Source organism: Mizuhopecten yessoensis, unplaced genomic scaffold (assembly GCF_002113885.1).
Source record: "Mizuhopecten yessoensis strain PY_sf001 unplaced genomic scaffold, ASM211388v2 scaffold9301, whole genome shotgun sequence".
NCBI classification, from domain to species: Eukaryota; Metazoa; Mollusca; class Bivalvia; order Pectinida; family Pectinidae; genus Mizuhopecten; species Mizuhopecten yessoensis.
This window is the reverse complement of record NW_018407979.1, coordinates 325,423-342,237: the sequence shown is the minus strand read 5'-3', so window position 1 is coordinate 342,237 and position 16,815 is coordinate 325,423. Positions and strand designations below refer to the sequence as shown.

The window sequence follows — 16,815 nt, the reverse complement described above, 5'->3', positions numbered from 1 at the left end:
ATATTTGCAGTAGTAATTTTCTGCATAAAATCATTTGATCAAATACATAGCCTTGATTGAAAGATTTCAATTTTACTTTTTCAGTTATGTGAAAAGTTATTCCTTCAAATTTGCTCTTTTTTTTAGTAAATAGGGAAAACTCAGACCTTCAAAAATAAAAACCTTAAATACAGCAATTTCGAAAATTCTTATTTAGGACATGAAAAAATTGTAATGCTGTAACAATAAAAATTTGCATTTTTTTCCTGTATTTATTTCGGAAATTTATTAACCATCAACAAGCGACAGACTTGATGTCTTTTTTTTTATAAAGTTTTCATCTGTGCCTTTGCCAATAAGATATTCCTTATTTCAAGACTTTTATGATTGTTTTATTCCAGGGCTTGATGTGCCTTGTCCCTATACTGCCTAACGTCGACGATAATCTTGAACTAGGAATCGCCATCGCACAGAGAGTGTGGGTTGTCAGCTTCGACAGTGACGACAATGTTAAAATGTTGGCTGAAAAGTATGTTCATTGATCAATATTATACTATTTTGTAAGGAAAAAAAGACTCCTAAATTTCATTTTGATGAGGTGTTGTTGACTAGATGAAAACCTCCAGGGCAAGTTGCATAAATCTTTTGAAAGGAAAATAAATTATTCATCCTTCTTGCCACATTTTGATAGTGAGAATCGTGTAGCAATTTGCAAAAACATGTTTTCTCTGTAAACTATCGGGTCTTAGCAACGTCTTTTTTTTTATTTTTTATCTTCAGTGTTTTGATTTAAATTGCAGTCAAGTAAATTATTTTATCTGTGAATGAGCCTCTGAAATTGTTTATGTATCCTTGCTTAATCACTTGTTGCTTATTTCTCTCTTCTCCATTCAAAAATCACCAAAAAATTAAATGCATTTGAAGAAGATAACAAATTTTGCTGAAAATTCATTTTGAATGAAAGCCATCAGCTATAAAATAAAAATAAAAGATTCTAACATTTTAACATCAAGGCTGATGATTGTTTTTATCTATTAAAAATGGTGGTCAAGGTAAAGTTTCTGGTACCCAAGCGTCTGATTACGAGGAATTATAAGTCCTGTATCTATAAATTAATAACATTGATCCCTGTTGTCAAGGTTACTGCAGGAGCTGACGTTAGAGGAGCCGTATGAGGATATGGCCGGCCCACTGATTGATGATGTCATTTCCACAGAGGAGGTTGTCCGTCTGTCTGCCTCCAAGGCACTGGAGAAAACACTTCAATGTCACAGCGACTATGTCACAGCAACCGTTGAGCAGCTCAAGGCCAAATACGAGGAGAAGCTTTACGTGAGTACAGCATCGGGTAGATATAAACAGCGTTAAATCGGGACAAATAGAGTCTGTCATATGTAGGTATGTGTGATATGGATATTCTACCAGAGGGTGTAAAATTTGAGTCAGACTCAAATTCTACACCCTTGGGTAGAATATCATTATCACACATACATACAGAATTGTTGACTCTTTTTTTTCCCACATAATATTGCACCACTTATCATGTGTACAAAAATAAGGCCATATTTGGAAAGAGCAGAAAAATGTATGGTACAATATAGGCATAACTCAAATTTCAAAGATCCATGCACGACCTTCAGGGCAAGCTTGTACAACAGTTCTTATGTTCTTGAAGTTGATCAGCTAGAACACTGCAACAGCCTAAACAATTGAAATTAATTCTATTTTATATTATGACTAAGAGGGCTAGAGGATATGCATCCTGACCTGGTTTACAGGGTGTGACTTTTAGCATCACTGACAACAGTGTTCTAAAAGTAATTCCATAAATATTATCATAGGCAGCCCTTTTATAAGTCCTCACTCTTCTTTTTATATTTAAAAAAAAGTGTTTTTTATTATAAAATTTGATCGAAATGTCACAGGTGCCTCCGCCCAAACTGGACGATTTTGGCCGCTTGTTGGAGTACCAGCCCGAGGAGGAGTGGCAGGCACGCAGCGGAGTGGCAGCTGCCCTTAAAGCCATGTCTCCTCTCATCCCGTCTGATCAGATCATCGAACTCTTCAGCTTTTATGTCCCTAAGGCCCTCGGAGATCGGGTACCAGAAGTCCGGAGCCACATGAGAGATGCTGCTCTGGCTGCCATTAACGATCATGGAAAGGTAGATGTGAAACTGGAACTAAATATCCAATCATTTCTTCTGGATGTCTAAAAATGTCAAAAAATGAATTCCAGCGGAGCATGGACAACACCGCACAGAATCTGGCTTATAGATGAATTTATTCCCGCCTTGTTTCTATCGAACATTATCTTAAGATATACAATGTCTCATCTCAGAACCTTATATGCAAAGAGGAAATTCTGAAATTCTTGCTTTCAGCATCTTTAACTGCAGGGAAAATGGAGTGGTATCATTATGAAATAATCCCAGTCAAATACAATCTGTATTCTAAGATTTGGACTTGTATGTATGGTACATGTTTTAAAAACTGGAAATATATATATATATATATACAGTCAAACTTCGTTGTTACAAACTTTGTGAGACAATCGGGGGGAAATCTGAAAGATCAAGACTCAAGAATGTTGTACTTTGAACATTTTGAGATCATATATATACTGCATAAGGACAAATGTGGTTGCTAAGTGAAATTACACAAAGAAATTTCATTTTAATCCATAAATATTGGATATAAAATGTAATTAGAATAATATGTTTCTTGTATTTATACTATATAGTTTGCATCTTTAGTGTTAAAATGACCCTGGGACGTTGCTATGTTCTCTTACAGGTAATTGCTTTACTTTGATACTTTGATACTTTGAGCATGAAACTTGACTCATAAAAGTCTGATTCATAAAAGGAATATCACTAGTATCATATATAAAGAAAAACGTCCAGGCTTTGTTTAACACATTGAAAATTTGAATCTTCGAAGTTTGATTTACGGAAGTCTGACAGTATGTATATGTATTCTACCCACCTAAGATTTGGGCCAGCTTGAGGTTTCCATTGCTACAATAATGTATTAATCTTTTACAGGAGAATGTAGTCTTGCTGCTACCAGTATTTGAAGAGTTTCTCGCTAATGCGCCCAACACCGCCAGTAATGACGCAGTACGACAGAGCATCGTCATCCTTATGGGTTCACTAGCCAAGCATCTGGACAAGAACAACCCCAAGATCAAACCTATAATGGCCCAGCTTATTGGTGCACTGTCTACACCGTCCCAGGAGGTAGGTTATTCCTCAAAGTATATAGAGTATTCCCTTACAGGAGTCGGAGACAGATTATTCCCAAGAAGAACATTCTTCCATACATTAAAACATATTTGCGTTATTTTGCTTCAAACTAGAATTTGAAAATGAGCAAAATGAATGACAGAAGAAGGAATAAATGCAGTTATGAAATAACAAGAGGTTAGCTATCTAGCAATGTTGTGATGATAAGCAGTAGGTTCCTTTCAGTTCAAGTAACATACAATTTGTTGCAGATGATAGCTATTGGCCTCTTTTAATGGTCTTATCAATAAAGTCTTATATGGTTATTTTCATTTGGAACTTGATATGAAGATGTTATGTTAATTGTGGAATTATAGGCCTGTTTTTTACTGTTTTTACTAAGGTACAAGAGGCAGTGGCCCATTGCTTGCCTCCCCTGGTCCAGGGAATCAAACAGGATGCTCCAGAGCTTGTTCAAAAACTGATGCAACTCCTTTTGGAGTCTGACAAATATGGAGAAAGAAGGGGAGCAGCATATGGACTTGCGGGGCTCGTCCGGGGTCTGGGGATCACTTCCCTCAAACAGCTCGAGATCATGTCCACATTGGAGGAAGCTGTCAAAGACAAGAAAAACCCACGACGACGGGAAGGTCAGTTCTGTTGAGGTCTCACAAGAATAAAGACAAAGGTTATTAAGGTATAGGGATGGTAACCCCGCAGTTAATAAGCAGGGATTGAAGTCTCGCAGTAAATACATCTGTGTCATAGAAATGGTGAGAAAGTTAGAGATTTTAGTCTCGCAGTAAATACATCCATGTCATAGGAATGGTGGGAAAACAGGAGTTGCAGTCTCGCACAAATATGTACATTCATGTCATAGGAATGGTTAGAAAGATAGAGATTTTAGTCTCGCAGTAAATAACTCATGTCACAGGAATAGTAAGAAATGCTGGGATTGTTGTCTCACTTTAAAAACATTGAAGTTTGAAGCTTAAAAGGTAAGAAAAGTAGAGATTGTTCTTGCAGTAAAGATTTTTTCTGTGCTATGAGTGGTCAGAAATAGTATATTTTTGTCATAACTACTCCAGTTACAGCAGTTAGATTAAAAAAGTCTAATGCTCATTTATAATGCTGAGATCATCATCATTTTTTCTTTTTTTCTCTCTCACAATAATGAATAATGAGTGTGTTTGGTGTATACCAGGCGCCCTGTTTGCCTACGAGATGCTGTGTGCTATGCTGGGAAAGCTGTTCGAGCCGTATGTGGTGAACATCCTGCCCCATCTCCTGCTCTGCTTTGGTGACAGCAGTCAGTACGTCCGTGAGGTACGTGTCAATGCATTCTATAAAGGATCCCCCCCTACCACTGCCAGAAACTGTAACTAAGTTTTGGAATATGTTTTTTTCCGGCACGACAGTAGCTTTAATAAATCATTTCTGATCAGAAAACCATACCCTTTTATGAGTAAAAATTCCGGGATTCGAACCGTGGACTTGTTATTGTTAGATTGTTATACTGTCTCACCAACAGATTGAGCTAACCAGTTGACAGAAGTGTCCTTTCAACAAATGTGCTACAGTTATATCCAAACAGAAGTAAGGGGAGGTTACTCTATATGGGAAAACACACAGTGCAGAGGGACAGGGATCCTTCAAAAGGCTAAAATTTGACACATTTTATAAGTTAGGGCTTTTCTAGAAATGAACAATATGGGGGCTGCGAAGTGAGGGAGGTTCTTTACATGCTCCACATGGTGCAACATATATAATCCTACATGTAGTTTTTCTTTTGGTTTCTTTCGTGGTAACTGTAGAGAGCCGGGGGGCGGTTAACTAGCTATTCCTGCTATCCTCCCCACTAATCAACTAGACAGTATCAGCAGTGTGTTAGGTTGGCCAACATGTATCTGATGCCAATTTGTTGTTTTTCCCCCAGGCAGCAGACTTTACTGCCAAAGCCGTTATGAAGATGTTAACAGCCCATGGAGTCAAACTTGTGCTCCCCTCGTTATTGAGGGGACTGGAAGAGGACGCCTGGAGAACCAAAGCAGGTGCGTGTGTAGTAAACATATCTTTCGGAATTCCAACAATGGGAACTGGATAAGTTTTCAGGTTCCACTTCTCGGATTAAAAAAAAAAAAAACATACTTCACAAATACTTTTACCTACTGTTTTTATACACTTGTCAGATGGTTCATATAATGGTATACACTTCATATTGTATTATGTTCAGGTATAGTCTTATTTCCTGTAAAAATTCCAAATGTTTTGCCTTAAGGTAACAAGAATATGTTGGGGAAGTTGAATTGTGTCGCTATGATCTCCTCAGATACAATATATGTTATATTACAGTATCAAGAAACTCTGTCATTATTTAACATACTTCCCTATATGATAGACTCTATATTTTATTATAAATATCTAAGCTATTTTGTGATTTTTTAAATGAAGCAAATTTTAATTGCAAAATTGACATTCTGTTTTTGTTTGTATCATTACTGTGTATCGTAGTTTGAGCTATATGTTGGTTTTCTCGTAAGGCAATTTTAGGCTGTACCTATTAATGATAAATTGACCAATCAACCAATCACAGGAGCGGTGGAACTGTTGGGAGCCATGGCTTATTGTGCACCTAAACAGCTGTCTGCCTGCTTGCCAAGCATCGTACCAAAACTGTCCGAAGTTCTCACCGACTCCCACGTCAAAGTCCAGAAAGCGGGAGCTCAGGCTCTACGACAGATCGGGGCCGTCATCAGGAACCCGGAAATCCAGGGTAGGTTATCACAGGTTCCTTTCTTTTAGTTCTCCTGGTTACAGTTAGAGATTGTTACCCAATGTTCCTTATGTATCTCCTGGAAGGAGTTACTAAGTATTACTTGATATATCCTGGTAACAGTCACAGAATGTTACTAGATATCTCCTAGCAACAGTCATATAATGTAACTAGATATATTTTGATAATAGTAACAGAATGTTACTAGATATCTCCTAGCAACAGTCACAGATTGTTACTAGATATATCCTGGCAACAGTCACAAAATGTTACTGGATTTCTCCTAACAACAGTCACAGATTGTCACTAGATATATCCTGGCAACAGTCACAGAATGTTACTGGATTTCTCCTAGCAACAGTCACAGATTGTTACTAGATATCTCCTAGCAACAGTCACAGATTGTTACTAGATATATCCTGGCAAAAGTCACAGAATGTTACTAGATTTATTTTGGCAATAGTAACAGATTTTTATTACGTATCTCCTAGCAACAGTCACAGAATGTTACTCGATATCTCCTAGCAACAATTGCACAATGTAACTAGATATATTTTGGCAATAGTAACAAAATGTCACTAGATATCTCCTAGCAACAGTCACAGATTGTTACTAGATATATCCTGGCAACAATTACAGAATGTTACAAGTTGTTTTTCATTTTACTTGATATATCTCCTTGCAACATTTTATGATATTTTGTGTAGAAGTAAATAACATTAAGTAACTCATAAAGCAAATAGAGGCACAGTACACTATGTCCTAGAACACTGAAAAGGTTCATTTAGCAGGAATGTAAGGTATATGTACAAACTGTCTGGGCAAGAACATTGTTTTCACACAGCAGTGACTCGATGAAACTTGCACATTTACTATGTCCAAGAATCACGACAGTATGGTACAATGCATTGAATGTTTTGTATTTGAACAGAAATTGTACCAAACCTGCTGGACGCGTTACAAGAGCCTTCTAAAAAGACAACGGTGTGTCTACAAACTCTACTGGACACCAAGTTTGTGCATTTCATAGACGCACCTTCCCTGGCTCTCATCATGCCTGTCGTAGAGCGTGCGTTCCAGGACCGCAATACAGAAACCAGGAAAATGGCCGCCCAGATCATCGGCAACATGTACTCTCTTACAGATCAGAAGGTACAGCTAACAATCTTCTGTTATTGCTACCCTGGGAAAGGGACCATGCATGTACCATGTCATCTTTACAGCGAATACTTCTACAAATCAGGCCCCTGGTGTCATAAAGATGACCAAACCTGGGGTTAATGTTAAAAATAGACTGTTATAAAAAGGGTTGTACATATACCATGGGATGAACATTCAAAATAAATAGACTGTTGGAAAGAGGGCCACACGCACAACCCAGGGGTAAATGTTCAAAACAAAATGTAGGAAAGAAGGTAATATCAGGGTGAATGTTCATAGTAGATTGTTGGGAAGATTGCTATAACACAAGGTAAATGTCCCAATATATATTCTGTCGTTAAGGGGACCTTACCTAGAAGGTAACATCAGAATGTACACTATTGCAATACCTAAGACCTAAAATCTGACTTACAGTGTCATAAACAGGGCTGTATCAAGGGGGAGATGTTGGACATAGGCTGTCGTAAAAGTGGCCACACCCTCGCATAAACATTCAACATAGACCGTAAATTTCCAACATTTCCTAGACCGAAATTGAAACAAGATGAAACAAGATTAGCAATATTTTGAGGATTTATATAAAAATTGTAGTTTGTTTTAATATGTCTTTACAGTTTTTAATGTTTGTGATGTGATGAACTGTGCACATATAATCCACACAGAAAATTAATAAATAATGATTACTCCCCAGGACCTTGACCCCTATATAGAGAAGGTGATCCCTGGTCTACAACAATCCCTGTTGGACCCCGTCCCTGAGGTGCGTACCGTGTCCTCGCGTGCGCTTGGAGCCATGGTGAAGGGAATGGGAGGGGCCAAGTTTGACGAGCTACTCAAGTGGCTAATGGACACGCTGAAGTCTGAGAGCAGTTCTGTCGACCGATCGGGAGCAGCACAAGGTATATATAAATATATAATGAAACCTGGCTAATCTGTCACCTTGTGGACATCAACTTAGATAAAATGATACTGTATAATCTTGTCACCACAGTTTCAGATAGAATTCGGTTACTGTCATAGAAATGTTTGCAAAATCGATACAGAAATATGCACATATGAAAATTCAAATTTGAATAATTAATCTAGCTAAGGTCAAGTTCATGCAGGAATGAATTGAGTGGGTCTTGATTTTTTTTAATAAAAAGCAAAGCAAATCATAATTTGTTTCTCATTTGAATTGTGCAAATATCAAAATACTATATAGAAGATGCTGTAACAAGTTACATTTATGTATCAGAATGCAAGCAAGGTGTTCCTTTATATCCTTATAACCTATGTCCGGTGATCCTCCATGTTCTTTTTGAACAGGATCTTCCAAACAAACATTGATCCTCCATGTGTATATTGTGATGTCAGAATAATAGTGTGAGTCATTAAACATGTTAAAATTAATATGTTAATTACTTTTGTAGGTCTGAGTGAAGTTATTGGTGGTCTGGGTTTGGGTGAACTGAAACGACTCATGCCAGGCATCATACAGACAGCAGAGCGAATTGACATCCCGTCCCATGCTCGCGATGGTTACATCATGATGTATATCTACCTACCCTCCGTGTTTGGCAAAGAATTTATGGAATACATAGGACCCATCATCCCCTCTATTCTTCAGGTAAGTTCATGGCCAATCGTCCCTTTCATAACCAATGTGAGCTCATGGCCCATCATCCCTTCCATAACCAATGTGAGTTAATGGCCCATTGTCCCTTCAATGGCCAATGTGAGTTCATGACCCATCGTCCCTTCCATGGCCAATGTGAGTTCCTGGGAGTTCATGGCCCATCGTCCCTCCCATGGCCAATGTGAGTTCATGTTCATGACCCATCTTCCCTTCCATGACCAATGTGAGTTAATGGCCCATTGTCCCTTCCATGGCCAATGTGAGTTCATGACCCATCGTCCCTTCCATAACCAATGTGAGTTAATGGCCCATTGTCCCTTCCATGGCCAATGTGAGTTCCTGGGAGTTCATGGCCCATCGTCCCTCCCATGGCCAATGTGAGTTCATGTTCATGACCCATCGTCCCTTCCATGGCCAATGTGAGTTCATGATCCATCGTCCCTCCATGGCCAATGTGAGTTCATGACCCATTGTCCCTTCCATGGCCAATGTGAGTTCTTGGTAGTTCATGACCCATCGTCCCTTCCATGGCCAATGTGAGTTCATGGCACATCGTCCCTTCCATGGCCAATGTGAGTTCATGGCACATCGTCCCTTCCATGGCCAATGTGAGTTCATGACCCATTGTCCCTTCGATGGCCAATGTGAGTTCTTGGTAGTTCATGACTCATCGTCCCTTCCATGGCCAATGTGAGTTCATGATCCATCGTCCCTCCATGTCCCATGTGAGTTCATGACCCATTGTCCCTTCCATGTCCAATGTGAGTTCATGACCCATCGTCCCTGCCATAACCAATGTGAGTTAATGGCCCATTGTCCCTTCCATGGCCAATGTGAGTTCTTGGTAGTTCATGACTCATCGTCCCTTCCATGGCCAATGTGAGTTCATGGGAGTTGATGGCCCATCGTCCCTTCCATGACAAATGTGAGTTCATGACCCATCGTCCCTTCCATAACCAATGTGAGTTAATGGCCCATTGTCCCTTCCATGGCCAATGTGAGTTCTTGGGAGTTCATGACCCATGGTCCCTTCCATGGCCAATGTGAGTTCATGGGAGTTGATGGCCCATCGTCCCTTCCATGACAAATGTGAGTTCATGACCCATCGTCCCTTCCATGGCCAATGGGAGTTCATGACCCATTGTCCCTTCCATGGCCAATGGGAGTTCTTGGTAGTTCATGACCCATCGTCCCTTCCATGGCCAATGTGAGTTCCTGGGAGTTCATGGCCCATCGTCCCTCCCATGGCCAATGTGAGTTCATGTTCATGACCCATCGTCCCTTCCATGGCCAATGTGAGTTCATGGGAGTTAATGGCCCATCGTCCCTTCCATGACAAATGTGAGTTCATGTTACATCCTCAAAGTAAGTTCACATCCCGTCATCCTGCTGTTCCTTAAGGTGTTGGTTGTCCTTTATAGAGTGAATAATTTGTGAACCGCTTTGAGACAACCAAGGAACTAGGTTGTGATAAAGTGGTATATAAGAACCTCGAATTATTTATACTTATATGTATGTGCAGTTCATTACATTTTTCAGTCAAAGACTCAACTTAATAAAGAAAGCTTGTGTTAATCTTTCACTGAGGGCTCAGACATTCTTCCCTTCATCTTAATAGTACATAGTATATCTAATTGATTCCAGGCATTGGCAGATGAGTCGGAGTATGTGAGAGACACAGCTCTGAGGGCGGGCCAGAGGATCATCAATGTGTACGCAGACACGGCCATAGAACTTTTGTTACCCCAGCTGGAGAAAGGCCTGTTTGATGATAACTGGAGGATCCGATTCTCCTCGGTACAGTTACTGGGTGATCTTCTGTACCGTATCTCAGGTAATACCTTATTCTCAATACAGCTACTACTGTGTATAGTAAAAACAAAGTGTGAAACGACATTGATCACAAGTAGGGCTGACTTTTGAAAATATGTGCAGTTTGAATTAAAACTTGGTGTGTGTAATACATACCTATTGGAGAAAAGTCTACGGGGCATAAAACACTAACAGACTACAGAAATATATTGACATTATTATCAATGTTATTGTTGATTTACTCTGCTTGCAGGTGTCACCGGTAAGATGACAACAGAGACGGCTCATGACGATGACAACTTTGGTACAGAATCATCATCAAAGGTAATGAAGGCCTTGAATAATTTTCTTTGTTTGTATGTATTTATACAACAGTACACAGTGTTACTATTCAAATCATTTTATCGTGTCACTATACATTTCCCAATAGGACTTATTGGGGTTTTATTGAGATGTCATACTTGGTCCCAAATTTTGTGATCGCCCAAAAATGACCATAGGGGGGAAAGCTTTATGTCAAACCTGTAATTGCTCACTCATAGGGGGGGAAGCTTTAGGTCAAACCTGTAATTGCTCACTCATAGGGGGAAAGCTTTATGTCAAACGTGTAATTGCTCACTCATAGGGGGAAAGCTTTATGCCAAACCTGTAATTGCTCACTCATAGGGGGGAAAGCTTTATGTCAAACCTGTAAGTGCTCACCCATAGGGGGGAAAGCTTTATGTCAAACCTGTAATTGCTCCCTCATAGGGGGGAAAGCTTTATGACAAACCTGTAATTGCTCACTCATAGTGGGAAAGCTTTATGACAAACCTGTAATTGCTCTCTCATAGGGGGAAAGCTTTATGACAAACCTGAAATTGCTCACTCATAGGGGGAAAGCTTTATGCCAAACCTGTAATTGCTCACTCATAGGGGGGAAAGCTTTATGTCAAACCTGTAATTGCTCCCTCATAGGGGGAAAGCTTTATGTCAAACCTGTAAGTGCTCCCTCATAGGGGGGAAAGCTTTATGTCAAACCTGTAATTGCTCACTAATAGGGGGAAAGCTTTATGTCAAACCTGTAATTGCTCACTAATAGGGGGAAAGCTTTATGTCAAACCTGTAATTGCTCACGCATAGGGGGGGAAGCTTTAGGTCAAACCTGTAATTGCTCGCTCATAGGGGGAAAGCTTTATGTCAAACCTGTAATTGCTCACTCATACGGGGGGAAGCTTTAGGTCAAACCTGTAATTGCTCACTCATAGGGGGAAAGCTTTATGTCAAACCTGTAATTGCTTTGTTGACCTATTAATAAGTTGATGAAGTGTACTCACAAAATCAACGAAATTGAAAAACCAAAAAAAAATTGGGGATATCACAGTAATGATTATAATTTTCTGATGTCATGAAGCCCATAACTGGAGGCCATATAAATCAGTGTCATGAGATAAAACGTCAAATTTGTTTTCTTAAATATCATCTGATTCTGTGTAACAGAATGTTTTCATTGTGTATTTATTTGGTGGTTTCCATGGTAGCAGTGAAATTAGAAAACAGAGAACAGTAACAAGAAATGATTTCACTCATTTTTGTCTTGCCGCTACTAAGTGGAAACGAGACTTAGGTGTTGCTTTTCCGGCGATGGTGTCAACATTTAGTTTTTGTGTTTAAGTTAGTTTCTCTGAAACTAAAAGTGCTACACCAACCAAACTAGACCATACATGCATCTTAGGTAGCACATCTCAACATCTCAAGCATCAAATGCTGGATGCGGCCTACCTTTCATGGTCCTTTGACTTTGTCAGCATCTCCATCAACATTAAGTTTTTGTGTTTAAGTTAGTTTCTCTGATATGTACATTGATGGTCAAAGCAGGGCATAGGCGTATCAGCCAACTGTAAAATTTTGTACCAGAGAAATGTTTTAAGTTCTGCAGGGCTAATATTTTAGAATAGATGTATTTTAATGTTAAATTCTGATTATTTTGTCAGTTTATCACAGTAACTTCTTGAATAACTTGAAATTGAGCTTTCACACAGAACAAACATATTTGTTTTATTTATGGAGTTATTTTGCATTTTATTTCTGTAATATTTTTAAAAAAATGAAGAAAGAAAATATAACAATTACAAAACAATTTGTCTATTATATTTGACTATATACTGCTACATTTAACTATAATAAGGAAAGAATTAACCTTTTCAACACTGTAAACCATATTGGACTCATCCAGATCAATTTATGGTAGAGGTTATTAAAGTGACATAGGGGTGAAAGGGTTAACAGAGATTTAATTTCACTTCCATTAACAAGTTTGTAACTTTATCTACAGGCCATCATGCGAGCGTTGGGGAAGGAGAGACGAGACCGTGTGTTGGCAGGACTGTACATGGGCCGATCGGACACAGCCATATTGGTGCGACAGTCAGCACTCCACGTGTGGAAGATCATCGTGTCCCATACACCGCAGACCCTCCGTGAGATTCTGCCTGTATTGTTTACCCTCCTACTGGGCTGTCTCGCCAGTACAAGTCACGACAAACGACAGGTGAGTCCGGGCATAACAGCAGAAATAATGGAGGAACGTCTTCTCCCTACGAATTTACTGCGAGTCACACATCGTGAGATACTGTACAGTTCTTAACATTTACCAGATCAGATATTTGTTGTGCTGTTCTTGAAATTAAAATGTGGGCTTTTTCACCAAACACCATTATAAGACAATAGTCCTACCAATAGTCTATCAGAAGAATAACAGATTGGCTGGGTTTGTAATTGGCACGTTTTTATGCAATGAATATAGGAGATACAAAACCCCTGTGAAAAGTGCTATACAATTTATATTTTGGCTTTAAGTGATGTGGATTGTGATTCAAGTATCAGCAAATCTTAGTTAAAGCACATTTGAAAAATGAAACGGGTATCATGTTTGATACATTTTATAGTTTAATTTTCTTTCGTGAATGAGTTGTTTGAAGCACACCTTCGGAAGAAAAAGTGTCCATGACAACAAGTAATTGACAATCTATCACTACTGCTAAAAAAAAATCAGCAATTCTTTTCAGAAATATTCTATTGCACATGGCCATTAGACCAATTTATATATATATAACGTTGTCTGCCTGGTAACAAACCCATCAATATCTATTACAGTTCAGTATAAATGCCAACAAATGCTGCTTTATTGTCCCTTAATAAGCCCACTACCTTACTTTGAGTTAGAGATTATTTCTTTGCCTCCTAGGCTTATTGTAGGATAATTATGGTATGTGAATGTATTTTGAACTCTGTATTCAGGTTGCAGCGCGAACCCTGGGAGACTTGGTGAAGAAGCTAGGAGAGCGAGTGTTACCAGAAATTATTCCCATACTAGAGCGAGGTTTGGGCTCCGAGCGGGCCGACCAGAGACAGGGTGTGTGTATTGGTCTCACAGAGATCATGGCATCCACCAGTAAAGAGCATGTAAGTCTTCTCTCTGAAGATCTGTGTGATTGTGTTCTATTAAATGTTTTATTCTGAATTGTGTATTAAAAAACATTGTGTTGTGTCCAAACAGAAGGAACAAAAGATACTTCAGTAGTCAAAATGTTTCGGACATCAACTATAAATATAACTTTCTAATTAACATTGATTAAAACAAACTATAGAAAAATATGATGAGCCTCAATATGAAATTTGTTTATTAAAGAATCTTACCTAATGCTATTGTGTTCCCAGGTACTTGTGTATGCTGACAGTCTGATTCCAACTGTGCGTCGTGCACTTGTCGATCCCCTTGGCGAGGTCAGGGAGGCTGCTGCCCACACCTTCGACAGTCTCCATGCCAACATTGGGCCCCGTGCCCTGGACGAGATTCTCCCCGACCTCCTTAATAAACTGGTATGGTACCATGGCAGACATATAGTGTTACCCATATTCATTGTGTCCCGTCACATCGGGATTTATTGTCCTGCCTGTGCTGTCATCATTTCTTAGCAGACTTTCCTCAAAGTTCATATAAAAGTATGACTATATCTCAGATAAGTTCATACTTCAGGATCACATTTAATATTTCAGTTGAACTTTGTATTTCAATGATTTCCATAGGAGTTATGTTCCTTTTCTGATCTTCTCCGAAGCACTGAGATAACTTACCTGGAAAGAAGGAATCAACTTAATAAGCATATAAATATATTTTTAGAATCCAAATTTGTTCTCGTGGACTCTTAAAGCAATTTTGTAAATTGATTGACAGCCTGACCCAGAAACTTTATATTAAAGTATAAGGATACCTGAGATAAGATCATATTTCATAGTTTAGCTGTGTGCTTGTGATTGCCTTTTTTTAATTTCAATAATATTCATAGGAGTTGTGTCCCTTATCTGATATCATCATGTAGGTCGGAGATGATTTTCTGGACAGAATGAATTAACATAAGCAGATCAATATATTTTTAGAATTCAAATTTGTTCTGTTGGATTCTTAAAGCAATTTTGTATTTTGATTGCCAGCGTGACCCGGACCTGTCCGACCAGGCATTGGACGGCCTACAGCAAGTGATGACCGTGAAGAGTCGTGTAGTAATGCCTTACCTGGTACCACAAGTGAGTACTTCTGTCAAAACTTTCAAAACTTTCAAAACAAGATGAAAAAATATAAAGCAAGATGAAGACTGCACCATTGGGACCACATCGCTAGAGGTGTAGTTCATTGATATGGTTTTGCCTCATTAGAATGAGATTTTTAATAGTGGTATACATAATTGTACCACACAATTGATTACTATTTATCTTCTCTCAGGTGATTTATATATTTGTGCCATGAACGTTCTTTTTTAACGGCAAAATGGTATGTATTGGAATTACGTAAAAGTGATGAAAATTTCTATTACGTTGAAAAATACAACACCAAGACTAGGATGTAGCGAGTGGTAGGATATTCAGAATTTAAAAGTTCATCTTCTTTCCGATTTATGTATTGGCATGGAAATATTTATGGAAGGGAATAAATATATTGTTCACAAAATATTGAATTCAAAGGAAAACAACGCTATCGTATATCTCTCTTCGTCTGGTTTTGAAAAAGGCCAAAAAGAAGATGTGGCAGTAGAGTAGTCTGAATCGAGTTATGGCCTGTTAGGCCACCTTGCAAATTGAACTTACATAGCTAGTCATGGGCTATTTCCAACTGAAACACAGTTACATGGCATCCCTCCACATAGGAGGTCCTGTGCCTGAGGTACCTGGTCAAGCCTGTTTCTGGTGTCCCACCCTCCTGTTCAGGAGGCCCCCTTCTCGAGGGTTGATGACTTTTGTCTCAGACCTTCCCAGGGGCAGATAGAACAACTAGTGTATTCTGTGTGTTACCCCTAAAGCAAGCCTTACTGCCACACACAATACTTCAGGGGTTGTAGGGTGCTATATATACTACACTTATTCAATAGAATTTTTTTCTTGACTTTTGTCAATTAACATATATAAATGTTTTGCATTTCATAAGAATAAAGTTGAGTTGCATATCAGTTTTCTTGTTGAGTTAATTATGTGTTGTGTTATTTTGTAGATTCTAGTGCATTTCTGGTATTTTTTTCTAGTGAACAAAATAAAGATTTTTAGTATTTTCAGAAAATGCGTTGAAATCTAAAATCAAGGGAGATTACTCTTTCCTATTTTATTTATTATTTTATAGATTTTTTTTTTTAATTTTGACAAATAGCTGAACAATTTTTGCAGGTTTTACTAACAGAAGAGAATACTTTTCAAACGATTGCTTTCAGAATAAGAATTTTAAAAAATGGACATTTCTAAAAATGAAACTGAAAAAGTTGGAGAACTTAAGATTGTTTCAATTACCGTAAAGTATAACATGCATTTTGATTATAATATAGTTTCGCTTTTTGTTCACTGGTAAGGAATTACAGGTTAAACTGTTCCACATATCTATAGTACAGTTAATTTGCCCAGGGTTAGTTATAACAGGTTTACAGTAGGTAAAATAGCTACGTAGTGATTTATGCGAGATTAACCATAAATTTGTGTTTTGCTTTAAAATTGAAAATGTATCACTTTTTCGCCTTTATTCTACTAACCAGTAAACATGTTTATAGACCTAAGCATTTTGCTACACAACCTAAATTTGCTATAGAATTGAATGTTCATGACAGCGTTTTATGCCAGGACATTGTTGTGACTTTGCATAAGAATGTTCATATTTTTTTTTGGTCAGTAATGAGTGTACACCCAAATCAATACATATTTAGGGGTTTTCCTTAATATTCACAATACTA

At 38.4% G+C, this 16,815-nt stretch overlaps 1 protein-coding gene across 1 annotated transcript in view; it reads left to right on the top strand.

The window, feature by feature from the left end:
- Nucleotides 1-16,815, top strand: part of LOC110457742 (eIF-2-alpha kinase activator GCN1-like) — a 59,045-nt gene that overhangs the window by 27,341 nt on the left and 14,889 nt on the right. Inside the window, exons 26-42 of the mRNA XM_021509130.1 lie at nucleotides 381-508; nucleotides 1,119-1,311; nucleotides 1,905-2,141; nucleotides 3,024-3,218; nucleotides 3,607-3,853; nucleotides 4,408-4,529; nucleotides 5,140-5,254; nucleotides 5,797-5,976; nucleotides 6,908-7,128; nucleotides 7,829-8,036; nucleotides 8,550-8,746; nucleotides 10,400-10,589; nucleotides 10,821-10,891; nucleotides 12,882-13,097; nucleotides 13,847-14,011; nucleotides 14,267-14,428; nucleotides 15,041-15,133. Coding sequence (XP_021364805.1) covers nucleotides 381-508; nucleotides 1,119-1,311; nucleotides 1,905-2,141; nucleotides 3,024-3,218; nucleotides 3,607-3,853; nucleotides 4,408-4,529; nucleotides 5,140-5,254; nucleotides 5,797-5,976; nucleotides 6,908-7,128; nucleotides 7,829-8,036; nucleotides 8,550-8,746; nucleotides 10,400-10,589; nucleotides 10,821-10,891; nucleotides 12,882-13,097; nucleotides 13,847-14,011; nucleotides 14,267-14,428; nucleotides 15,041-15,133 — 2,940 coding nt within the window. The remainder of the gene's footprint in view (nucleotides 1-380; nucleotides 509-1,118; nucleotides 1,312-1,904; nucleotides 2,142-3,023; nucleotides 3,219-3,606; nucleotides 3,854-4,407; nucleotides 4,530-5,139; nucleotides 5,255-5,796; nucleotides 5,977-6,907; nucleotides 7,129-7,828; nucleotides 8,037-8,549; nucleotides 8,747-10,399; nucleotides 10,590-10,820; nucleotides 10,892-12,881; nucleotides 13,098-13,846; nucleotides 14,012-14,266; nucleotides 14,429-15,040; nucleotides 15,134-16,815) is intronic.